Source organism: Macaca thibetana, chromosome 6, assembly GCF_024542745.1.
Source record: "Macaca thibetana thibetana isolate TM-01 chromosome 6, ASM2454274v1, whole genome shotgun sequence".
NCBI classification, from domain to species: Eukaryota; Metazoa; Chordata; class Mammalia; order Primates; family Cercopithecidae; genus Macaca; species Macaca thibetana.
Genome location: NC_065583.1, coordinates 143,775,910 through 143,803,635, shown reverse-complemented (window position 1 = coordinate 143,803,635; position 27,726 = coordinate 143,775,910). Strand labels below are relative to the sequence as shown.

Genomic DNA, 27,726 nt, shown 5'->3' with positions numbered 1-27,726 from the left:
AGGTTTCCTCTTAGATGCCACGTATCTCTCCATCCATATAGAAACATACTTTCTTCCCTAATCATCAGAACAGCTTTTTTTTCCTGATTATAAATTCAAAACAAACTTACTACAGAAAATTTTAGGAACATAAACATATATAAAGAAAAGAATCATCTGAATTGTACCATCTGGAGATTGCCACCGAATTCCTGTCTCTAAACTTCCACCTGTCCCCCGGACATTTCCTGAATGAAAAATTTGGAAACTAAATCTTCCTTCTGCTTTTGCAATGAACAATATCTGTTTCAGATGTTGAGCTCAAGGTCTCTCACCGTGATATCTGATGCTAATATATTTTGATCTGGACAACACACTAACAGTGCAGGGTTGAATCAACTGTTATATCGACAAAAGCCAGGTTAGCTGCTATTTTAATCTTTTATTTCTTTTACCTTCTTCACATGTAAATTGGTTCATCTGAGGAAGTGCTACATAGAGCACCTCACTGAACTCGCCATAATTTCCAGAGTTTCGTCGTTTTGATCTCACACGCACTTCATATTCCTTATCCACTTTCAATGAGTACACTGGAACTGATGTTGACAATATAGGATCCATCTTTCAAGACAAAATATAAATGCATATTGGCTAAAGAATCAACAACTCAATGCAATAAACACTACAGGTATTCCCCCATTTGCATTCAGAATGGATTTTTATAAAGTAGGTAATATTTTAAAATGCATCGTGAGCATTTGCTATTTAAAGGAAGATTAAGGCAAATAATTATGTAAATAATCATTTTTTAAATGGATAATAGTTCACAAATTTAGTTTGGTATAAACCCAAATATATGATAGACTCATTTAAGGAAATGCAGCTACAGCTGTGCATTAGTCTTCCAGATAGTTAATAAGATTAAAGCATATTATAATTACTCTGAATGGCAGAACTATATGTCTACATATCCGGGATATTACACTTTTGTATGAAGGGAGACATAAGAACAGAAAAACAAACATATTTCCACACCAAAATAAATTGTAGCCATAGCAAGTTGTATATCAGTGTTTGATGGAAATTCTGGGTAGTCATTCACATAATAACAGAATTGGAAAAGGTCCTAGAAAAATCATAATTGCCTTTATTGAACTTCCAAATACTTTTATTAAAAGGAACTACATATCTAATACGCTTGTTCTGGAAGGCTTAAAGCCACCACAAAACAGTTTGCTATTTAAAATTTGCAAAGAAAAGTCACAGGAGTTCTTTGGTAAGAAATATCTAGGTCTCACAACCCTTAAGGTTAGGATATTCCTTTACGTTTTCAGGGAAGGGTAGAGTGAGATTGTTAGACTTTTAACACATATTGCTATCAAAGAGATACTCAACTAGTGATGCTATTTTCCTCCAAGTCAAATACTCAAAGCAGGTATTCAATGTGCTTTTCATATATATATATATTTTTTGGTAGAACACCTTGTTGCTGTTTATAGAAAACTTTAAACACTCGGTTTTTCAACAGGATGGATTTTCACATAAATAAAATTCTCATAATTTGTTTTATTAAGTCAGCAGCTGGGCCTTCAGCTTCTAAAACAAGTTTTTCTTTTACCTCAATTAGTTTCTACTCACAAAGTATCTTTTTTCTGCCTCATGTGTATATGACAGGGTTTGTTTATATTTTTTATAGGAACTTCTGAATATATGGGATATTTGCATGCCTAAAATGCTTTTAAGGCAGGACACTGAATACTGAACTTTATTATTTTTTCTTAGGCTTTTTTTTTTTTTTTTTTAGCCTATGTTTTCATCCTCAAAGCCCTTATTTCTCTGTTACTGTCACCAATACAATTTCTTTAAAGATTTCACTAATAGAATCAAAAAAGGGCCCTCAGTAATTCAAGTTGTGGTCCTCTCTTCATATTCTCTCAACCCTCCACACCAGCCACACCAAACTCAGATTTTGAGTGGCTCCTACTTACATGGCTCCTATCATACCTAACCCTGTCATCCGCTTGTGCAGGGAACTGTTTCTCATCCAAGTCTAAGTGCAAGTATTGAGGACAGCTGATATTCTAAGTCTTTGCTGGTACTTTTCCCCACTCTGCTCTGCCAGATAATATACTTCTTCTATTATTAATTATATTTCATTGTGAAAATTTAGTTATACAAGCTTTCTATGTTACATTGTAAATTCCCCAAGATAACTCATTATTTTTCATTTCCAAAGCCCAGTACAACATCAGGTATACAGTGGGTGCTCAAGATATGGCGCAGATATCATGAATAATTCCATGCTATCCATTAAGTCTTTAAAAAACTGTAAGTTATTGGTTTACTAGATAAATAGCTGTAAACAACTACACGGTCATGCAAAATGTATTTACTAAAAAGGGTGGCTGGGTGCAGTGGCTCATGCCTATAATCCCAGCACTTTGGTAGGCTGAGGTTGGCGAATCACCTGAGGTCAGGAGTTCGAGACCAGTCTGGCCAACATGGTGAAACCCTGTGTCTACTAAAAATACAAAAATTAGTTGTATTAGCTGGGTATGGTGGCTTGTGCCTGGAATCCCAGCTACTCAGGAGTCTGAGGCATGAGAATCACTTGAACTCTGGAGGTGGAGGTTGCAGTGAGCCGAGATTGGGCCACTGTACTCTAACCTGGGGACAGAGCAAAATCCTGTCCAAAAAAAAAAAAAAAAAAAAAAAAAAAAAAAGCACACTGCACACTGCTAAGCAAATTCATATTGCCAAATGGTAACATGAATTCCTGATGCAAGCAACACACACTAGGTTTTCCCCCTTTACTTATAAACCTGTTTTCTGCTTATGATGCCTGTGCTCCATAACCAATTATATTGTTTGTTTCTTCAAGAGATAAATTATTATTGATAAGCCCCTGGTCTTTGTCCAAGACCTTTGCAAATTACCAAACTTATAAAATATCGTAAATAAAAGTTATAAAGAAAAAGTTAACTGATCCCTTTGGTCTACCTAATGAGATTTACCAGAGGTGCCACAAAAAGTGCAGCAAAGCCATGTTGGGATACAGCCCTGAACAGTTGATTAACAAAGTTACACGCTCACAAGTACCTGGTGCAGGGTGGGAGTTTCAAAGTGGTGGCTCAGTGAGATGTAACTATATACCATGGGCTTTTAGGGATGCCATGATGGTAATTGAATCGATGAATGCTATCATACTGATTAATATCTTTGTTTTTTTCTAGGTTGTTTAACTTTTTTGTTTCAGGACTCCTTTACACTCTTAAACATTTGAGAATCCTAAAGATTTTGGTTTAGTTGGGTTATCCCTATCACTATTTACCGTATTAGAAATTGAAATGGAAAAATTTTTAAATCCTAATTTTTAAAATGAAAATAATAAATTGATTTTGTTAAAATAATACATTTTCATAAAAATTATTGTGCTTTCCCAAACAATAAAAAATAGAGTGAGAAGAGTGACATTGTTTTACATTTTTGCAAATTTATTTAATGTCAGACTTGAAGATGACTGTATTTTTATAACTGCTTCTGAATTAAATCTATTAGAATGTGCTATTTTGGTTGATGTAAATGAATAAAACCTGGCCTCACACAGATAAATAATGAGGAAAAGGAGGAATATTTTAATAAACTTTTCACATAATTGTGAACATTTCTGTTTAACAACAGACTAAACTCAAATGATAGTTTCTTAAAGGTTAGTGGAAATATGAAACCTGAAACTCTACCAATGAACTTTTTGTACTTTGTTATATTTAAATTAACCATTCCTCACCAACAGACTTATCTTACAAGAACTGCTAAAGGGGGTTCTTTAGCTGAAAGAAAAGGAGGCTAATTATAACATAAAAACATATGAAAGTATAAAACTCACTGGTAAAAGTAAGCACACAGTCCAATTTAGAGTAGTCTAATATTTTCATGGTAGTATGTAAATCACTTTTATTTTAGAATAAATGTTAAAAGATAAAATTATTAAAAATAACACTAGGTATAATAATTTGTTAAGAAATATGCCATATAAAAAGATGTAAGTGTGACATTGAAAATTTAAAATATGTGTGTGTGTGGGAGGGTATGTGGAATAAAAGTGTAGAGTTTTTTTATGCAAGAAAGTTAAATTGTTATCAGATTAAAATAGCCTGTTATAGCCACACGCACACACAGAAACCTAGGAATACATTTAACAAAGGAGTTGAAGTATCTTTATAAGTAGAACTATAAAACACTGATGAAAGAAAATGACAGCTAACGCAAATGGAAAAACATTTCATGCTTATGGATTAGAAGAATCAATATCATTAATATGACTATACTGCCCAAGCCAATCTACACATTCAATGCGATACCTATCAAATTATCAATGCAATTTTTCACAGAATTAGAAAAAACAATTGTAAAATTCATATGGAAGCAAAAAACAGCTCAAACAGTCAAAGCAATCCTAACTAAAAAGAATAAACCCAGAGGCATCACATTACCTGACTTCAAATTATACTATAAGGCTACAGGAACCAAAACAGTATGGTACTGGTTAAAAAAGAAGACACATAGATCAATGGAACAGAATAGAGAACCCCAAAATAAAGTGTCATACCTACAACCAACTAATATTTGACAAAGTTGACAAAAACAAGAAATTAGGAAAACACTGTTTAATAAATGGTGCTGGGTAACTGGCTAGTTATATGCAGAAGATTGAAACTGGACCCCTTCCTTTCAACATGCACAAAAATCAGCTCAAGATGGATTAAAGGTTTAAATACAAAACCCCAAACTATAAAAACCCTAGAAGAAAACCTAGGAAATACCATTCCAGACATAGGCCATAGCAAAGACTTCATGACAAAGATGCCAAAAACAATTGCAACAAAAACAAAAATTGACAAATGGGATCTAATTAAACTAAAGAGCTTCTGCACAGCAAAAGAAACAACTGAAAAAACAATCTATAGAATGGCTGAAAATATTTGCAAACTATACATCTGACAAACGTCTAATATCCAGAATCTATAAAGAACTTAAATAAATCAACAAGCCAAAAAAAAAAGTCTCATTAAAAAGTGGACAAAAGCCATAAACAAACACTTTTCAAAAGAACACAAACATGGGCCAACAAGTGTATGAAAAAAATGCTCAACATTACTAATAATTAGAGAGAGGCATATCAAAACCATAATGAGATACTACATCACAGCAGTCAGAATGGCTATTCTCAAAAAGTCAAAAAATAACAGATGTTGGTGAGGTTGCAGAGAAAGGGAACACTTATACCCTGCTGGTAATAATGTAAATTAGTTCAGCCATTGTGGCAAGCAGTTTAGCAACCTCTCAAACAACTTAAAACAGAACTGTCATTTGACCCAGCAATCCTATTATTGGGTATAAACCCGAAGGAATATAAACCATTCTACCCTAAAGACACATGCATGTGTATGTTCATCATAGCACTATTCACAATAGCAAAGACGTGGAATAAAGAAAATGGTAGACTGGATAAAGGAAATATGGTATATGTACACCATGGAATACTACTCAGGCATAAAAAAGAACAAGATCATGTCCTCTGCAGTCACATGGATGGAGCTGGAGGCCATTATGCTAAGCACACTAATACATGAACAGAAAAACAAATACCACATATTCTCACTTATTAGTAGGAGCTAAACATTGAGAACACATGGACATGAAGAAGGAAACCATAGATACCAGGGTCTACTGGAGGGTAGAGGGTGGAAGGAAGGTGAAGATAAAAAAGCTGCCTTCTGGGTACTATGCTTATTACCTGGGTGATGAAATAATCTGTATGGTAAACCCCTGTGACATGCAATTTACCTATATAACAGACCTGCACATGTAACTCTGAACCTAAAATAATAGTTAAAAAATAAAACAAAAAATATCTTGAGACAAAAATGGAAACAACATACCAAACCTTAAGGGATGCAGCAAAAGTAGTTCGAAGAGCAATGGAATTTCATCGCAATAAATGCCTCCATCAGAAAACAAAGAAAGATCTCAAATTAATAACCTAACATTTTACCTGAAGAAACGAGAAAAAGAATAAACTAAGCATAAAGTTCATAGAAGGAAGGAAATAATAAAGATCAGAACAGAAATAAATGAAACAGAGAGTAGAAAATATTGAGATGGTTCCATGGTTTTGTTCTTGGTTCTAGTAATGTGATTATTACGTTTATGTATTTGTGTGTAATGAGCCATCCTTGCATCCCTGGGATAAATCCTACTTGATCATGGAGAATGATCTTTTTAATGTGCTTTTGAGTTAGCACATTAAAACAGTAGAAAAGATTAACGAAACAAGTTTTTCTGAAAAGATAAAATCAACCAATCTTTAGCTAGACTAAATCATAAAAAAAAAAAAAGAGAAGGCTCAAACTAAAAACAAAATCAGAAATGAAGGAGGAGACATTACAACCAATAGCATAGAAATACAAATGTTCATAAGAGACCATTCTGAAAAATTATATGCATGAGAAATGAATAAATTCCTACACACAACAACCGACTAAAATTTTCTTGAAGAAATAGAAAATCTAAATAAACCAATAATAAGTAAAGAGATTGAATCAGTAGTAAAATGTCTGTCATCAAAGACAAGCCCAGGACCTGACAGCTTCACTGGAAGCTTCACTGGAACACCAATCTTTCTTAAACTTTTCCAAAAAATGGAAGAAAAGGGGATACTTTCAAACTATTTCTTGATGCTAGCATTACCCTAATACCAAAACCATGAAAGGACACTACAAGAAAAGAAAATTATGGGCTAATATCTCTGATAAATACAGATGTAAAAATCTTAAACAAAATGCCAGGAAACTAACTCAAAAGCACATTAAAAGGACCATTCTCCATGATCAAGTAGGATTTATCCCAGGGATGCAAGGATGATTCATCACACACAAATACATAAACATAATACATCACATTACTAGAACCAAGAACAAAACCATGGAACCAACTCAGTAGATACAGAAGAAGCACTTGTCAAAATTCAATATCCTTTCATGATAAAAACCCTTAACAATTAGATATAGAAGGAATGTATTTCAACACAATAAAGGCCATGTATAACAAACTCACATCAGAATAAACAGTGAAATGTGGAAAGCTTTTCTTCTAAGACAAGGAACAAGACAAAGATGCCTACTCTTGCCACTTCTATTCAGTGTAACTCCTCTATTCTACTCTACTCTACTCAATTCAAAATCCTATTCAGAGCAATTAAGCAAGAGAGAGAAATAAAAGGCATCCAAAATTGGAAAGGAAAAAATTAAATTGTCCTTGCTTACAGATGACATGATTATATATATAGAAAACCCTAAAGACTTCAACAAAAAATTGCTAGAACAGATAAACAAATTCAGTAAAGCTGCAGGATACAAAGTCAACATATAAAAATCAGTAATATTTCTATACACTAATAAGGAACAATCTGAGAAAGAAATAAAAAAATCCCATTCACAACAGCTATAAAAATAAAAATAAAATAAAATACCCAGAAATAAATTTAAACAAGGAGGTGAAAGATCTGTACACTGTAAACTGTAAAACATGAAGACAACACAAATAAATGAACAGATAGCCCATGTTCATGGATTAGAAGAACTAATATTGTTCAAATGTTCCTACTACCTAAAGCGATCTACAGACTCAATGCAATCCTTATCAAAATTCCTATGTCATTTTTCACAGAAATAGAAAAAGCAATTCTAAAATTTGTCTGCAACCACAATAGACTATGAATAGCCAAAGCAATCTTGAACAAAAAGAAAAAGGTTGAAATCATCACTCTACCAACCTCAAAACATAATACAAAGCTATAGTAATCAAAACAGCATGGTACTGGCATTAACATTACATAAACCAATGTAAAAGAATAAAGTGGTCAGAAATAAATCCACACATTCATAGTAAATTGATTTAGCACAAAGGTGCTCAGAATATACAGTAAGGGAAGGATTCTGTCTTTAAATGTTGTTGGGAAAATTGGACATCCACATGCAGAAGAATGAAATCATACCCTTATTTTATATCATATACAAAAATAAACTCAAAATTGATTAAAGACTTAAATGTAAAACCTGAAACTGTACAACTATTGGAAGAAAATATAGAGTAAAAGCTCCATGACATTGGTTTGGGCAATGATTTTTTGGATATGACTCCATTGGGCAAGGCAACAAAAGTGGAAATAGATAAATGGGATTACATGAAACTAAAAGGCTTCCGCACTGCCAAGGAAACAATCAACAGAGTGAAGAGACATTTTATGGAATGGGAGACAATATTTGAATACATCTGATAAGCGTTTAATATCTGAAATATATAAGGAACTAAGCCAATTCAATAGCAAGAAAATAAATAACCCAATTAAAAAACAGGCAAAAGACCTGAATATAATTTTTTAAAAAGAAGATATAGAAATGGCCAACAGGTATATGAAAAATGCTTGACATCTTTAATCATCAGGGAAATGTAAATTTAAACCACAATGAGCTATCAGCTCACAGAAGGCATAGAGTGCACAAAGATGTTAGGATGGCTATTTTCAAAAAAAGAAGAGATAACAAGTGTTGGTGAGAATATGGACAAAAGGGAACCCTTGCACACTATTGGTGGGAGTGTAAATTAGTATACCCTCTATGAAAAATAATATGAAGCTTCCTCAAAAGATTAAAAATAGAACTACCACGTGATCCATTATATTATTCCACTACTAAGTATATATCCAAGGAAAATGAAATCAGTATGTTGAAGAAATATCTGGGCTCCCATGTTCATTACTTATAACAGCCAAGAAATAGAATCAACCTATGTTCCATTAATGGATAAGTTGATAAAGAAAATGTGGTGTATATATATACAATGGAATGCTATCAGCCTTAAAAAAAGAAGGATATCCTGTCGCTTGTGACAATGTGGATGAACCTGGAGGATATTATATTAAGAAAAATGATCCAGAGACAGAAAAATAAATACCACATAATCTCACTTATATGCAGAATCTAAAAAAGTTGAACTCAGAAGTAGAGAGTTGAATGGTGGTTATCAGGGGTTGTGGGTAGGGTGGAGAGTTGAGGAGATATTGACGAAAGAACTAAAATTTTCAGTTAGTAGGAATGAGTTTAAGAAATCTATTGTACAAAATAATGACTATAGTTAATGCCTATGTATTGTATTTTGAAAATCTCTAAGTGAGTAGATTTTCAGTGTTCTCAATACACACAAAAAATGGTGTGTGTGGTAATGCATGTTACTTACTGTGATAGAACCATTCTACAATGTATCCATATTTCAAAAAAAGTTGTACACAATAAATATACAAAAAATTTTTTGATCATTAAAAAAATTCACCATTCTATCTAGTACTTTTAATGGATCATTTCCCCATGCATGATTTAATTACATAATATATTAGTCATTTGGAAAATATTGGTTCACTGACTTGTAGATTTTTCTAAATTTCATACATTTTATTACACAATACAACTAAAAAATCACTTTCATTAATATCACCATGAATCTCTTCAAGAAAAGTCTTCAAATATTAAAACACTATCAAGCTCACGGTTGGAGACACAAATTTTCCAAAAAGGCAAAATGAATTGCTTTGAAAAGTCAAATTTTTTCCATGGCAAAAAATACAGTCAGTTGTTTTTCTTGAAGCGACAAGCTCACCTCATTCTTTTTTGAGAAATGTTTGCCAATTCAAATATGAATAACCATCTGCCAGTTTATCAGTTGTCTTCCAAGTAAAAATGGTGCTCCAAGCAATAAAAGCAACTAGTTCAGCTGGCAGCTCAGTCATTTAAGCGCTTTTCTTCAAGACAAATACAATACCTCAGTATGCAGCAGACATGCTTAATGTGTAATTCCCATATGTCACACAGAATATTAATAAGCTATGTACTCAAAGGTTGAGGTTTAGCAAAATTAACAATTTTTACAGCTTCATCAAGAACATCATACATGAAACTAGCTTTTTCCCCCTTCTTTACTGTCAGTGCATGATGATGAAGAATATAATGACTATTAGTAAAATTTGATCCTACTGCCTTGCTTCATGCTAAGGTGCCAGCAGTGTTTCCAGCATTGCTTTTGTGCCATTAAATTAAATTTCAGCATAGTGAATAAAATAACATTTTAGTGTATTGTGAAAATAGTACTGAACTCTCTGAAAGGGTCTCAGGGACCCTCAGGGGTCTGTGGTTCCCACTTTGAGAACCGCCACCTCAGGTATTTAGCACAGTGCCTTCTGCATAGTAGTTATTTCAGTACCTGTTGCTGAATAATGTTTGATTGTAGCTTGGATGTAGACAGTCTTGTTTGACTTAGCATCTAACCAGGACTTTTATTTGTACCAAGTTACAGAACAGATATCTACATTAAAATGATTCAGAAAATAGAGCCCCAAAGTCCAGTATTGCAACTACTCAAAGTTTCTCCAAACTTAACTTTCCTCTAATGACAAAATTGGCATCTTTTTCAGTGGTTCACTGAATGTCCTGGTGTCTCAAAATTCTGGGAGTGATCTGTGCCAGGCTGCTGGGCATCACCTGATGAGTGGCCAGAAACTGCTTGGTTTGGCTGTGCCTGTGGCTGTGGTTAGACAGATTTAGAATTAGTTATATTGGGAGCAGCATGATACTCCTGTTTTTCCTCTTGTTATGTGCCATGTGAATTTTATCGAAGTGCTGAGTTCCATATGCTTGGTAAGGAAGAGAGGGATTCAGAGGTTAACCAGTACCATGCTCTCTAATTGCCTACGTAAGAATCTCAGCTTGATTCTTCTCTGAGGTATGTAACAAAACATCCTTCTGAAACCTCTAAGAGACAAATTCCCTTCCTCTGTTTCCTGTAAACACGTATGAATTTGTTTTAATGGGAGTCTTTTGAGTAGCAGCAACTGAAATCATGGGAAAATATTTGGCCATAGTCACTGTTGACTTTGATCACAAACTTTTCCATTTTTATCCACATCCCCAAAGACAGCTAAGTGGCCAGTCTATAATTTTACTCTAAAGTTAAACTGGACCTCAAGAATGAATGGAGAAATAGTTTTCCTTTCCTTCCACAGGCCTCCATATATACATAAGCATCTCCTGTCTTAACAGAATTTCAAGATATTTTACCGATTAAATCATGTTTTCTCAAATAAGAAATTATGGCGCATACAGCATGAACATGTGGTATTAGGTCAAAAGAAAGTCTAATGATAAATGAGAGAGAGGTTGATGAAATAGAAAAGTCAAAGTGTAAGGTGTAGTGACATCTTACCATTTTCCATTTAGTTTCATTTACTTCTTTGTATTGAAGTTCATACTCCAGAACCATCCATCCTTTCTGAATATCTGCATTGGGTGGTGCTTCCCATCTCACTTGAATATCTGCATGCATCCCAGTTAAACTGACGTTCAGTAAAGTCCAGTTGAGGGCAATGGGTGGATCTGGTTGCACTGTGCAATTCAACAGAGCATTAGTACACAGACAGACACAATTTATTATTAATGGAAGGCATTCTTCTCAGAAGACCAAATTACTTTCTATATTTTTGATCGTTCATACTCTTATTTCTTCCAATATTTTTCTTATTATAACTTTCACTTTATAAGAGAGTAACTTTTTTTAACGCAAAAGTGACTTGTTTTTAACTTTTAAATAAGCCCTTACAAAAATTCCTTTGGGAGCAAAAAATCTGATCACTAACTATTTTCAAGATCTGCCATGTTTTATATTTCTTTTTGCTCTGATATCATAAATGCATCTGGATTTTGGCAAATGAATTCATTTTCGCTTGAAACTGAAAAAACAGAGTCAGAAAAACTTATGGAATTTAGACATGAGGCTGCTGTGGAACTAGGGGTAGAGAAATCTTTTTTCTTGCAACTATGTATGGCCTGGGGGCAGATACCTCATTTATCTCATTTCTGTGTTGTTCCCCGAAAGGCTCATCTTTGCCTCACTAATCCGTATTCTGTCAGCTGTACTTTCAAGATATAACAGAATCCAACCATGTCTCACCGCCTGCACCACTATAACCTGGTCCTAGCCATTATCCTTTTTCATTCTTCTTGCTGCATTTGTCTCCCCACTGTACTCCTTTGGTCTTTGTCCCCCTCCAGTCTATTCTCCATGCAATCCTCAAGTGAAATGACGCAGTGATTATCCTAACACATTAGATCACATCACTCATCATCTAAAACCCTCCAAAGGCTTCCTACCTCACTCCAAGTGAAAGCCAAAGTCATTACAATGGTTGGGTAGATTTGACTGTCTTGTCTGTGGCATTTGGTCTCATACCAGTCTCCTCGCTCACTCTGTGCCCACCCCACCGCCTGCCTGCTGTTCAGTGAGTGAGGAAAAGCATGCTTCTACTTTGAGATCTTTCCTCTGGCTGTTCCCCTTTGCTGAAATGCCCTTCCCTGAGACATACACATTATTATCCTCTCTAATCCTTCTTTATTCAAATGCCACTGACTCAGGGATGCCAATCCTGAAAACTCAACACTGCAACCTCTTCAACACTCCTATTCTCCTTTTCTATATTTCTCCATAGCATTGTCACTTTCCGCCCTCACTGGGATTAGATCCCACCAGGGAAGACAGTTTCTATCCCCAGTATGGAGAACACTGACTGGCCTGAGAAAAGAACATAATAAATATTTGCTGAATGAATTGAATGAATGACAAATGTCTAACTAATACAGTACTTTAAATCCAAAGAACAGCCCTGTGAGGTAGTACCATACATACACATTTTATGAGGAAGCTGAGGCTTATAATGATTGACAACTTTCTCAAGATCTATTAGGGTTACCTTAGTTCTTTGTTTTCTTTCACTCTCAGCACCTTCTCCCACAACTATTGTGCTAGTTGTAGCTGCCTGTCATAATCTTTTACCTTGATGATCTCAGTCTTCTAACCTCTTCTACCTTTAGTCTGTCCCACTCCAATCTATGTTTCACATTGCAATAAGATTAATTTCTCTGAGGCATTGATAATGAGACAAGTGGTACTGCAAAGCCTCAAGAGTAAAAGCATGGAGGCTGGAGGTTCAAATCCCAGCTCTACCTACTAGCTGTTTTACTTGAACTAGTCCTTTAAATGCCCTGCGCCTCGGTTTCATTATCTGTAAAGTGCGATTGCAAAAGATGGTTTTTATACCTGACACGTGGTAAGTCTTTTGTGACTGTTAGCTGTTACTATTCTCAAGTCATTTCCCTATTTAAACATCCTCAAAGGTACCTTGTGACAGTTAAACTCCAAATTCCTTTTTGGGGCACGAACAACTACTGATGATTTCTCCAGCTGACTAGGAGGGCTTTCTAACTGCTCCTGAGTCCCTGAACATGTGCTATTTGTTACTGCTGGAACTTAGTAGTTACTGAAAGGCAAGTCCACTGCAGTACCTGGCAACACTCACTCATGCTTTTGACCACTGTGGGTAGCCACTTTTTAAAAAATAGGGAGAGTCCAATTCCAGTTCAGAGGTAACTAAACTGTCACCATCCCTGTGCAGCCCTTCCTCATCCCTCAGGCCTGTCAATCATTCACACATTTGGCCACCACCTTTGCAGCTGTGCATTCCACATATTTCCAGGCTAACACCTCTCACACTGCACTGCAATTATCTGTGAACATGCCTGACTCCCTTCTTCGACTGTATCGTACTTATTCTATAACCACCACCACCACCAGAACAGTGCCTGGCACATGACAGGTGTTCAGTGAAAGTCAGCCAGGTAAATGAGTAGGACTGGTCATATGCTATTGGCAGAGAACAGAGTTAGAACATGGGTTTTAACCCAGTATTCTTGCTACTATCCCATTCTGCTATCCCATTTAGTTTCAGCTCAACAGCTATACCACTGATGTTAAGGACACATACTAAATTGTCTTTGCAAAGCAATTGGGTTATCTTTACTGCTTGATACAGGTCTCTTAATCTTCTCCCTTAAAGTCAGCCTATTAGATTTTATTTGTTTCTATCTGTAACTTCTAACCACATACTCCTATCTCTTCCAGTCAGCTTATGCCTAGAAAACCACATAAAAGAACAACACATTTGGGAGAAGCAACGAGGAATTCCTATAAGCAACAAATTAGCTTTTGTGGATAGATTTTGAGGCACCAATTTCAGCTACTCAATGTCCTTCTTTGATTCTTTCTATTTTGCTGTTTATACTATTAAGGTATAAACATGAATATTCTAATTATAGTTGTTTGTTTTATTTGTTTTGTTTCCACCTTGTGTCCATATGATGGGCAAAGGATCCTCTCTTTGGATCTTTCACTTAGTTCACTGAGCTAACTGTCTCCAGTATTTGTTCTGAGATCTTATAAACATGTCTTTAAAGTGACTGTGGCTGTTTTGTAAATGTAAAATTCCAGAATGATTATGCTTTGTGATAAAGAAAATCTAGGCTTTGATTATAGCAATGGTAGAGGTCAAAGGCCAACGTATTTCAGTGAATCTGAATATAAGCATCCTATCAAATAATTAGGAAGTAAGAAATCCTAAGAATATATTAAGTTTACCCTTTGCAATAGAACATAAGAACACAACACAGCTTCAAAGATATCCTAAAGGAAAAGACTCCACAAGGTTCCTATTCTTTTCTTCACAACATTTACTGCCAGGTTACTTTATGTTAAAGTCAACTTAAGTTCCCCCTGCCCTTTTCCTCTTGTTCACCAGCTGATCCCATCTCCTGTAAAACAGATCTCCACGTATCAGTCTTAGAACACTTTTACTAAGTCTTCCTACTTGATTATACTTGGACCTTGCAGGCTTCCCCATTTATTTAGTGTAAAACTATGTCAAATGAAACAAAAACCTGTGATTTACCTATTTCGTCAACAGAGAAACACTTTCCATCCACTGTATCACCATTGCTAGTTAGCTTGATACAATAAGGTATCCAGACGGAGGTAAATGATGAATTAAAGTAACAGCTGTTTTCCCCAGCAGAAACATAATCAGGGCATTCTTTCCATTCTTGAGTCCGTTCTTGAATATTCCTAAAATGGAGGATTAAAAAAGATTAATTGTTCCAAAAATCATGTTGTAGCTGAAGTCCAAGTAAGGTGCTTGATAGTCTGATTCAATAAATTGGAACACAAATATTTTGTGAAGAGGTGTTTTAGCAACACCATTTCCAAGACATATCACATTGGTGGACAATATCATCAGTGTCTGAAGACTGCTAAGAGGCCATTTGGTGTTTCTGCCTATGGTAAAACCTTCCGTTTATTGAATGTATATGCTATGCCTGGTCATAAATTGATTCCTATGGTAGGTACTTTATTATGCCCGTTTTATAGATGAAGGTTCTGAGACTTAGGGACATTTTAAAAATGTTCATTAAAACAGTACAGAGAATCACCCCAAACTAGAGAGTCCCAGAGAACAGTGAAAGTTTAGACCTGGCTGTTTTCCCAGCCTATGGTGAAAGAAACTGAGGAGACAAGTTGATGTGTGCTCCGGGCAGAGTGATGCATTACATCCAGCACCAACACTGTGTAGATATAAAGATAAGTAAGTTGTGGTCCCCTAATTTCAGGCTAAAATAAGACTCAAATTCCCATCTGAGTAGTTTTTTGGGCCTCTTATATTCATTACATTGATATTTAATGAGAATTGGTTATGTCTAAAACATAATGACAGACACTATGGGGGATTCATAGATGTCTAAGGAATTCCTCCTGCCTCAGAAGGAAAGAGTAAAAAATGGTATTACAAAGCAATGTGGGTAAGTGCTCATTAGTAGTGCTCTCTAGGGTCCTTAAAAGTTCAGAAGAGGGAATGATTGCTGTGGCTCTTCATGGAAGGCTTCAAGGTGGAGGTGTATTTTTAGCATTCTTGAAGGATGGGTAAAAGTTTAATAGATGGCAATATGGCAAGGAAGGGAGGAAACTGAGAGGTCAGAGGGATTGAGGTAAGGAAGTATGGGCATGAGTGTGGTAAGGGAAGCAAAAGGCAATGGAATGACAGGAAAGTTTTCTTAAATTAGAATTGCTACTTGGGTGAGGTAGTTCATTATCCCCTGTTATTCACTAGCCTATTAATTGAGAAGATAATTTATAAGTCAAAGGGACATAAAACCACGTAATCTGTGGTTGTGGAAGATGAGGTAGGAATGGCCTGTGCAGCCAGAGGCTCCTGTGGCTCACAGGCCAGACTGTGGAGGTTTGGGACCATCCCTCTGTGGGATGGGTGCTGGGCAGCAGTGGACAATGAGGACATTGCAGGCTGTAAGGAAGGCAGGACCTGGAAGGAAGGGATGCAAAGCTGGGAGAAGACGCCTATTTCCTTCTTATAGCTGTTTCTCAGGCTGGTCTGCTTGGCACTAGGAGAAAACTTGTGTAGTATCAGGGGGTACTTGAGACGGCTGCTCCTCAGCTGTTGGAAGGAAATTGGGATTTAAATGGCAGAGACTCCAGGGGCTGAGATAGTGAATTGCTGCTTTGGTTGAGACTCTTAAAAGTTGCATATGCTGGCTGGGTACGGTGGTTCATGCCTGTAATTCCAGCACTTTGGGAGGCTGAGGCAGGTGGATCATGAGGTTAGCAGTTTGAGACCAGCCTGGCTAACATGGTAAAACCCCGTCTGTACTAAAAATACAAAAATTAGCTGGATGTGATGGCATGCTCCTGTAATCCCAGCTATTCAGTAGGTAGGCTGAGGCAGGAGAATTGCTTGAACCCAGGAGGCAAAGGTCGCAGTGAGTCAAGATCGCGCCACTGCACTCCAGCCTGGGCGACAAAGCAAGACTCCATCTCAAAAACAACAACAACAACAAAAAACAACTGGCATGTGCTTGAATGAGATTCATCTCTGATGCAAAAAGTAAGTGGGCAAAAGGCAGAAGAAAAGATAAGGGGGTGTGTGTGTGTATGTTTGTGCGTGTGTAAGCATGTGTGTATGTAGAGTCAGAAGAAAAATGCTTAAAAAAATTAGGAATAGGTGGGTCGTTCATTGAACTATAGTATGCTTAATTTGACATTTACTTTCAAACTAAGTAAGAGTGCATTAAAGAGAGTAGTTGTAAGAAGACTGCCCAGAAAATGAAGCTTTCACATAATAGAAGGGATATCAAATGTACTTAGCATAAGTGATAGTATGAAAGTTAGAAAACTCAAAGTATTAAGACGTCCCAAAGATGTAGATAGTGCTCAACAGGTCTGGATTTCTAAAATATTAGCTCTTTCATGATTCACAGAATTTCTCAACAGTGCATGTCAGTACCTTGGTCCCCATGAGGACTGTGTAAAAAACCCTGTTTAGATTATTCCAAATCCATGAACTCCACAGGACAAACAAAGCATTTATTTTAAGCATGATGGATCAGAAACAGCTAGTTCAAAACACTGCTTCCAACCTCTTTCTTCATGAACCAATGTTGAATTTCGCTTTAAATAAATATTTATAACTTATATTTTAAACTATTAAATGTAGACAAGAACCCAAATTAGCTCATAAAACAGATACTGTGTCACTTGCCTTCTCTGGGTTGAATGTCTCTACAGAAGACCCAAATCAATTCATGGAAGCTACCCTTTGCTCTTACTCCCAAAAGTTAAGTGCTTTAGGTTTGCTGCCAGACTATCTTGTGAAATGGAAGGGGTGAGAATCATAGAAAGAGACTATCATTAAAAATAAGAATAAAGAGCAGAAGAAATGTTTTTCATCTAAAGACAACCAACTGGAAAAAATAATAAAAATAAAACCTCATTTATGTTTTTAAGGGCAGCTGTTTTCATGACAGAAAGCTCACATGTTTTTGGCTTTAAATTCAATACTTTTGTTTAAGAAAAATGAAAGTAATAATGCCCTTTCTCCCTACTGATTTTCCACACAACCTTGTATAGAAAATAAAATTTCTCTTAAGACTAGGGTAATTTTTGAAGTGGGGTTGAATGGGTATGGAAGAGGTGAGGGATACAACTTTAAGGACTGAGTGTTCACATGCCCAGTTCCTTTAAAAATACAGCTTTTACATGCAAGGAGCTGAGAGCAGAGCAGCTCGAACATGCTTCTCAGAGCCTCCTTTTGCCATGCCTGTAATGTGCATTCATCCCGAGTCCCCTGCAAGCTCAGAGGCTGAATTTGGCACTATCGCCATCACAGGATGGCAGAGACTGTTTTGAATCATCTGCTTTAACATGTGGAGGCTGCCTCTTCTGCCAGCTACCTGGCAAGGAGCAGAGCCACGCAAAACACACAACTGCCTGTAGGGCTGTGCCTGAAATGTTGTGTTGACAGCCTGACATGTTCACATTCCATTGTGCTTTAGACAGGCCAGGCCAGCAAACTGAAACAATTGCACCTCCCACTGACTCTGGTTTTGGATAAAATCCACAGTTTTATTTATGTGTCAGGGATGCGAAGCATGTTTCTATAGTTTCAGGAGTTGCCTGGCAACTGAGTTCTAAGAAACAATGACAAGAGTCAGAAAGTGCATTTGTATTGTCTTCTTTGTGAAGTGGGCAATGAGAAGTCAAATATATCTGTACACTAATCAGTCCAGTCCAATCCTGATACTCCTAATCCCTCAGTTTTACCCTTCTTCGATAAACTGGGCTGTGGGCTCATAGTAGTTTGGCTAAGATATTCAAAATAGTTATATTTTATAGAAAAAACACAAATATCTAATTTTGTAAGTTTGGGTTGGCACTTAATCATGAAGTTGTACTTACTCTCCTGGGATTCCAAACACTATCAGGGTAAAATCTAAGACATCTTTCTGAATATGTCTGAAATTTTCCCTCTACCCAGTCACACTTTCAGCAGCATCCTTGGTAGTGTAGATGCTGGATTTGAACCAGGGATGCTGAAATGACTGGGGTGTGCATAAGATGCCTGTGGAAACAGTTATGTGACGCTGATTGATGAGGGCAAGGGACATATATTTATCAAGGCTTCATTCCTTTCGATTTCTCTTTTTGCTTATATTCAAATTTGGTAAATACTGAGGTAGCAAAAAATTATTTTCATAAAGTGGGCCCAGCTTAAGAGGTTATTCTGCTAATTTTCTTTACAGTTTGGCTAATTGTGCCTGCACAAATAACATAACGATTCCACACATTTCAAAAGTCTCATCAAACATACTAACTTCATGTCCGAATGTGTTTATAGAAATCAACTGTTTACAGGCCCCAACCTCTTTGTGGTGTCAGCCTTAAGGAAAAATATAGTATAATTGGTGCCCAAACATTTCATCTTCACTTCACTTCATCCAAGAGACCTCTCTTACACTGAAAGGTGGGGAAGGTCCACTTGGTTGCTAACTCCAAGTCTTTTTTTATCTGCAAATTAAGCAGCAGCTCTGCATTAAAATGGTCTTATACCAATAATTATAACAATTTATTGGTATAAATGGTCTTATACCACTTATAGTCATCTTTATAGTCCAGGAACTGGATTGCTATATCATAATTATTTTTAAATTATCACTATACTACCGATAATAAGAATATCAGCTACAATTTGCTGAGTACCTATTATGTGTCAAGTACTCTGCCAAGTATTTTTCATGGGTTATCTCATACGATCCTCACAAGAAGCCACGAGGCAAGTCCGTTATCTCCTTTCTGCAAATGAGGAGGCTGAGTTGTACACAAACTGGCTAATTTCCCGAGTATTCCTTGGCCGGGCGCCGTGGCTCAAGCCTGTAATCCCAGCACTTTGGGAGGCCGAGACGGGCGGATCACGAGGTCAGGAGATCAAGACCATCCTGGCTAACACGGTGAAACCCCGTCTCTACTAAAAAACACAAAAAACTAGCCGGGCGAGGTGGCGGGCGCCTGTAGTCCCAGCTACACAGGAGGCTGAGGCAGGACAATGGCGTAAACCCGGGAGGCGGAGCTTGCAGTGAGCTGAGATCCGGCCACTGCACTCCAGCCTGGGCGACAAAGCGAGACTCCGTCTCAAAAAAAAAAAAAAAAAAAAAAGAGAAAGTGCAGAACTACACTGAAGTGCAGGTTTGTTGGCCCTGAGTTCATACCCTTAACTGTTGGCTGCATCTTCCTTCCCTTTCCCAGCTCTTCCGTGGGATAGACAATATCATCCTCCGACTAACGAACACCTTGAGCCAAGGATAAAGGGTCCTCACTAAGCCTGCATCTTGGCTTAGGCATTCTCTGGGGGTTGGGTGGAAAAGAAGAGATAATGAAGTGTTTAAGCCTAAAATGTATAAAAGGTAAAAATATACAGAGTAAGAGTAAACCAAAAACAAAAATAATGCCAGGTGAAGGGGAAGATATAAACAACTTGGGTGGTACCTATATTGAGAGGTGTTTGTTTCACCCTTCCTCTGTTATTTTAGAGGATCACTGGTAAAAATGAAAAAGTACTACAGTCTTTTACTGAATATATTTAAGAGAAGGAGTGTATTATCTGGTTAGAAACCAAGCTACATCTTTTAAGACATGCATCTTTTCAAAAACACCTATAGCTTTCCACCACAAATAAAGTAAAATTCAAAGCCTTGCCCTTGTCTACAAGGTTTGGCATAGTCAGTCCCTAAGTAACTCTCTGATCCCTTCCCATATCACTCTCCTCACTTTCAATCTTGTGCCTTCAGTGCTGGCCTTTTTCATCCCTTGAATAGGCCAAGACTGCCTCAGGGACTTTGTACTTGCAATTTCCTCTGCCTGGATAGCCTTTCCCCCAGATATTCATGTGACCTGTTCCATTTCACTTATGTCTCTGGTGTAGGACACCACAATAGAGAGGCCTCCTAGGATCACCCATTTCAATATCACTCAAGCCTCTTATACACACTCTCATCCACAGGCACATGCCCACGTGTATCCATACACGCTCTCACTCATACTTTGACACACTCTCATACATTCTCATGCACACACACAAACTCCCAAACACTGCTGATATGCTGCTTTCTGGCTTTATTTTTCTTAATAACCTATATTACTAGTTGACATTTTATTCAATTTTTATTGCCTGTCTCCCTGCATTGGAAGGAAATCTCCATGAGACCAGGGATTTTGTCTTTTGTAATCACTGCCATATCTCCAGGGCCTAAAATAGTACTCAGCACATAGGATAGGCTTAATTAATATTTTTTTCAGTAAATGAGTGAATGAATATTCATAGATTACATAAATCACAACAAATCACTTCTATTCCCACACTATATGTGATTCAGTGTACTTTAGTAGGTACATCCATGGAGAGGAAAATTGGAAAGGCATGAGGGCAGCACCTTCTGGTATAGAACAGCTGTATGGGTCCTAGGCTCTTTGAACCATGATGAACCGCATCTGTCCAGTGGCATGAAAAAGTCTCTCGCTCAGGTGAACGACACTTGGTGAATTTAGGCTCCTTAGAAGAGTCTGCAGAATAAAAAGAAAAGGCAAGGCATGAAATCAGGTGGGTCATATGTGATCCTAATGAGACACGTATTTAAAAGTGTGTGAAGAAACTACTGGGATGAAGCCAGCATATTCCGTGTCTAGGAGGTGATGCCAATGTCTTCCAGAAAAGCATTTTTCCTGTGTCAGTTTTAGAGCTTGTTGCTTGCCATTGTCAGCCTTTGATTCCAGATACAAACCATTTTGCCTTTTATTTCAAGCATTTTGTAGGACCTGTTTAAGAAACGAGAGCTAGAGATTAGAATTTGGATATAGGCAGTTCATCTGGCTTCCAGATGTAGCAGTGAGGGAATGGGGAGGGTGGGAAGGAAAGGGAGAACAACTAATATGCGTGTGTTACTGAGCTACTGTGTAGAATATGCACCAGCATTGTTGTGTAGAAAGATGAGAGGCTAGGACATTTATCTATCACTCCCAGTACCCACTGGTTGAAGGGTGCCTCAGAGATGTTCACCTCCATGCACTTCTAGGCTCTACCTGCACATGAGCTGAGGGTCTTTGCCGAGGCAGGCACCTGAGTGTGCACCTGAGTGGCATAGTGGCCAATGGATGCCACAGATGGTTGTGCTGACATCAGGTGGACGTGGGGGATGTAGAGTGGGAACCACAGGATGCACTACAGGGCCATTTTTCTTTTCATAGATTTTTGATAAAAGTCACGTATGTTTGCATTCTTTTAAAAGATTCAGCCAGTAAACTCATTAAATAGATGCCAATTCTAAACAACTTATACATACACATGTATTAATTCTAATTTGAGAAGTAAGTGCAGAATGCCTTTTATGTGTTAGGATTTTAGCCAAAATTCCTCTGCATCTATGAAATCTGCTGCTATAGATGTACAACAGACAGGTATGAAGCAAGACACATGTTTATATATCGATTCTCAGTGTTCTGATGTTCATGGCCATTTTGGAGATTTCTTTCCAAATTTCTGTTCTTTTCCTTATTTTTTTTCTCCTTATATGATTAGCCTTCAATCAGATTGTAAACTTAATCTAAAACTTTCATTCCTGGGTATCAGGGAGGCTCTCAATCTTAAAGTATCTTTATCAATACTTTGAAAGATCACTTAAAAATAAATAATATGAAGCAAATGCATGAAAACTCATGATTCCAAATTCCAGGTTACATACCTGATGTTATGAACCAAAAACATGCCTCTTTTTTCCACTAGCAACAAACTCATAAGGGATGGAATGTTACAAACCTTCTAAACAAATCCATCATTCAGATTCATTCAACAAACATTATTAAACACAAATTTTGTACCAGGCTCTGTTCTAGGAATAGAGAAATGAACAAGTTGATAAAAGTTGGTCCTTGTCTAGTTTCCATTCTAACAAAGGCAGGGATGTGGGGATCCTATGTAGAAAAATAAGCTGGGTCAGGTAGCGTGATGCCTTCAGCTTTGTTCTTTTTGCTTAGGATTGTCTTGGCTATGCAGGCTCAGTTTTGGTTCCATATGAGATCTAAAGTAGTTCTTTTCCAATTCTGTGAAGAAAGTCAATGCTAGTTTGATGGGGATAGCGTTGAGTCTATAAATTACTTTGGGCAATATGGCCATTTTCATGATATTGATTCTTCCTATCCATGAGGATGTTTTTCCATGTGTTTGTGTCCTCTCTTATTTCCTTGAGCAGTGGTTTGTAGTTCTCCTTGAAGAGGTCCTTCACATCCTTTGTAAGTTGGATTCCTAGGCATTTTATTCTCTTTGTAGCAATTGTGAATGGGAGTTTGCTCGTGACTTGGCTCTCTGTTTGTCTGTCACTGGCGTATAGGAATGCTTGTGATTTTTGCACATTGATATCATATCCTGAGACTTTGCTGAAGTTGCTTATCAGCTTAAGGAGATTTTGGGCTGACATGATGGGGTTTTCTAAATATACAATCATGCCATCTGCAAACAGGGACAATTTGACTTCCTCTTTTCCTAATTGAATACCCTTTATTTATTTCTCGTCTGATTGCCCTGGCCAAAGCTTCGAATACTATGTTGAAAAGGAGTGGTGAGAGAGGGCATCCTTGTCTTCTGCTGGTTTTCAAAGGGAATGTTTCCAGTTTTTGCCCATTCAGTATGATTTTGGCTGTGGGTTTGTCATGAATAGCTCTTATTATTTTGAGATATGTTTCATCAATACCTAGTTTATTGAGAGTTTTTAGCATGAAAGGCTGTTGAATATTGTTGAAGGCCTTTCCTGCATCTACTGAGATAATCATGTGGTTTCATCATTGGTTCGGTTTATGTGATGGACTACGTTTACTGATTTGTGTATGTTGAACCAGCCCTGCATCCCAGCGATGAAGCTGACTTGATCAGGGTGGATAAACTTTTTGATGTGCTGCTGGATTCAGTTTGCCAGTATTGTATTGAGGATTTTTGCATTGATGTTCATCAGAGATATTGGCCTAAAATTTTCTTTCTCTATTGTGTCTCTGACTTCAAACTATACTACAAAGCTACAGTAACAAAGACAACATGGTACTGGTACCAAATAAGATATATAGACCAATGGAACAGAACAGGGGCCTCAGAAATAACATCACACATCCACAACCATCTGACAAACCTGACAAACCATCTGACAAACCTGACAAAACAAGCAATGGGGAAAGGATTCCCTGTTTAATAAATGGTGTTGGGAAAACTGGCTAGCCATATGCAGAAAGCTGAAACTGGATCCCTTCCTTACACCATATACAAAAATTAACTCAAGATGGATTAAAGACTTAAATGTTAGACCTAAAACCATAAAAACCCTAGAAGAAAACCTAGGCAATACCATTCAGGACATAGGCATGGGCAAAGACTTCATGACAAACACCAAAACCAATGGCATCAAAAGCCAAAATTGACAAATAGGATCTAATTAAACTAAAGAGATTCTGCATAGCAAAAGAAACTATCATCAGAGTGAACAGGCAACCTACAGAATGGGAGAAAATTATTGCAATCTATTCATCTGACAAAGGGCTAATATCCAGAATCTACAAAGAACTTCAACAAATTTACAAGGAAAAAAAAAAAAAAAACCAACCCCATCAAAAAGTGGGCAAAGGATATGAACAGACACTTCTCCAAAGAAGACATTTATGCAGCCAACAGACACATGAAAAAATGCTCATCATCACTGGTCATCAGAGAAATGCAAATCAAAACCACAGTGAGATACCATCTCACACCAGTTAGAACGGCGATCATTAAAAAGTCAGGAAACAACGGATGCTGGAGAGGATGTGGAGAAATAGGAACGCTTTTACACTGTTTGTGGGAGTGTAAATTAGTTCAACCATTGTGGAAGACAGTGTGGCGATTCCTCAAGGATCTAGAACTAGAAATACCATTTGACCCAGCAATCCCATTACTGGGTATATATCCAAAGGATTATAAATCATTCTAATATAAAGACACATGCACATGTATGTTTATTGTGGCACTGTTCACAATAGCAAAGATTTGGAACCAACCCAGATGCCCATCAATGATACACTGGATAAAGAAAATGTGGCACATATACACTATGGAATACTATGCAGCCATAAAAAAGGATGTGTTCACGTCCTTTGCAGGGACATGGATGAAGCTGCAAACCATCATTCTCAGCAAACGAACACAAGAACAGACAACCAAACACTGCATGTTCTCACTTATAAGTGGGAGTTGAACAATGAGAACACATCTACACAGGGAGGGGAACTTTACACACTGGGGCCTGTTGAGGGGCTGTGGGGCTAGGGGAGGGATAACATTAGGAGAAATACCTAATGTAGATGCCGGGTTGATGGGTGCAGCAAACCACCATGGCACATGTAGACCTATGTAACATGTGCACGTTATGCACATGTACCTCAGAACTTAAAGTATAATAATATAAAAAGAAAAATAAGCAGGGTAAGAAGAAAGTATAGGACTGGGAACCGCATCCTTGTTTAAAAACAACTGTTGCCCTCAATAGTATAAACAAGTGAATCTTCAGAAAATCCTGAGTTGCAGATTATGTCTTTAGCCCTGGGAGCACATGTTGGGGATAGCAGGAATGTTTTTGTAATGAAATTCCACGGTCATATTATTGTAAGAGATACTCATTTTCCTGTACGAATGGAGAAATTTACAAGAGTTTTAGGGCATGGATGGGATGCGCCTTGGTACTGAGGGCAGATGGGCAGCTCTCTCTATGTGGTCAGCGTTTACCAACCCCTCTCAGAACACTGAGGTGTCGGAGCCCACATTATCTGTTACAAATGAGTACAGTGAAAAAGATGTGTATTTTGTTAGGCAAGCACCTCTCATACAGTAAAGTACTGAAAATACTCCTTTTTACTATTAGCTGAAGCACTGAAAACAAACACTATTTTAGGTTCTTCTACAAAGTTAGTAATTATTAAAACTAAATACTTAAACCACAACTGTTTTAATGCTGGCAGATCTGAGGAGACTATTTCACATTCTAACTGTTCATTTGCACAGAAATAAGAAAAGGAAATGCACTAGATTAGCAATTGAGAGATGTATACTCTCGGTCTGGCTCTGACGCTATTTAATGTTGATCTTCCCAAGCCATTTGGGTCTTGATTTCCTTAGTAGAATGCCTGGATAGATAAGGTACAAAGTACTTTACAATTTTACAGCTTCACTTTTACAATTAAGGGGCATATATAACTATGAACAATAACGTACAGAACAAAAACATAATTTTGGCATTTGAGTTGAAACAACAATAGAACACCAAATACAAATGCCAATCAGGTTCCTATATTGCCTGTATAATAGACCTGTTACATAATAGCAAGAATTATAAAATCAACTTCAAAATTTGAAACAGAAAGAAATAAAAAACTTTGTCAGCTGAAACAAACAAACAAAAATCTTAAAAAGAAAAAAAACGAATTTGAAACACATTTTGCTTACTTAAACTTAGTGTTCTTAGATTTATTGCTTCCTTTTAACTCCAGATGCATAGAAAGTCCTTATAATCTTCTCATTGTAAATAAGAAATAGGAAATTTATGGGTGTGGTGCTAATGTGATGAAGTGTGTGTCTGCACATGGAACCCTCATACAGATGTAGTGCAGCAGAGCTGTTTTGTTCTTGTCTTTTTAAATGTCTTTCTTTCCCTTCCTTTCTTCCCTTTCACCTTCCTCCTTTCTGTATTTTACCCTGCACCCTCCTTCTCTCTTTCCTGCTTTTTTAAATTTTATGGCTGGGGTATGTGCTGTTAAGTGCTGTGGCAGACAGCCCCTAAAGTGGCCTCCAGCAATTCCTGTCTTCTCTCATTCACAGCCTTATGTGTTTCCTTCCCTTGAGTAACTTGCTTCTAATCAAAAGAATATGGTAGCATGGAGCGCATGTCAGTTCTATGATTAGGTTACAAAAGATTGAGACTTCTTTTTAACTAGCAGACTCACCCTCCTGCTGGTTTGATGAAGTAAGTTGCTGTTTGGTGAGAACCACACAGCAAAGAACTAAGCATGGCCTCTGGCCAACACTTAGCAAGAAGCAGAGGCCCTCAGAATCAAAACCCTTGAGGAAATGAATCCTGGCAACAACCATGTAAGTGAACATGGGAGCCAATTTTTCCCTATCCAGCCTTCAGATGAGACCACAGCCCTGGCTGACACTTTGACTGCAGTGTTGTAAGATAGCGTTAAGCACAGGACACAGCTGGTGGGTTAATTTGGAAAAAGTGTGAGAAGTATATTAACTTTACTAAATATTTGAATGCTATTAATACAGAGTAAATGAATCTAATATATCAGAACTTAAAAGTAGTGCACAAGAATGACACAAGCCACTTTTCTTAGCAAATGGAATGCATCACAGTGAGTGTGAGAAAGTGAGTAACTCCTCTTTTGGAGGCAAGAAGAACTACATTGTGGCTGGCTGCTTAGTTTCTCCTTAATCACATCCTGTCCCATCTAGTACTATAGTGCCATTGTGGCTGAAGACACTCAGCATTCCTAAAGTCCAACTCCTTAGTGTTATCTTAAGGCTTTCCAAATCTGAGAGGAACTGCCATAATCTTAAAATGAACACCTTTCTCACTAAGTCTAAAAATCCTATTAGAATCTTACTTTTTCGTTTCACTATGAAGACAACAAATGACTATGATAGACTCTCAGGTCTCCTCTGATAAGCCAGGAACAGAAAATCATTTCTGAACTAGTAATATTTCTTGCTTTCTTATGATTTTTAAAGATTAAATCTAAAAATAGTATAGTTCAACATCCATTTATAGCACCTCTGAAAGGAATGTGGCAATTAACAAGAGAGCCCAATTTTGTCCCTAAATGAATTATCACTAAGAACAATGAGTT

At 37.1% G+C, this 27,726-nt stretch overlaps 1 protein-coding gene across 6 annotated transcripts in view; it reads right to left on the bottom strand.

Annotated features, from left to right (window-relative positions):
• The window catches only part of GHR (growth hormone receptor), a 312,127-nt gene that overhangs the window by 10,776 nt on the left and 273,625 nt on the right, over positions 1-27,726 (bottom strand). For all 6 annotated transcript variants that reach the window (XM_050793440.1, XM_050793438.1, XM_050793439.1 and 3 more), the window contains exons 4-7: positions 21,243-21,372; positions 14,864-15,036; positions 11,293-11,471; positions 435-600 (exon numbers count right to left, since the gene is read on the bottom strand). In XM_050793440.1, coding sequence (XP_050649397.1) covers positions 435-600; positions 11,293-11,471; positions 14,864-15,036; positions 21,243-21,372 — 648 coding nt within the window. The remainder of the gene's footprint in view (positions 1-434; positions 601-11,292; positions 11,472-14,863; positions 15,037-21,242; positions 21,373-27,726) is intronic.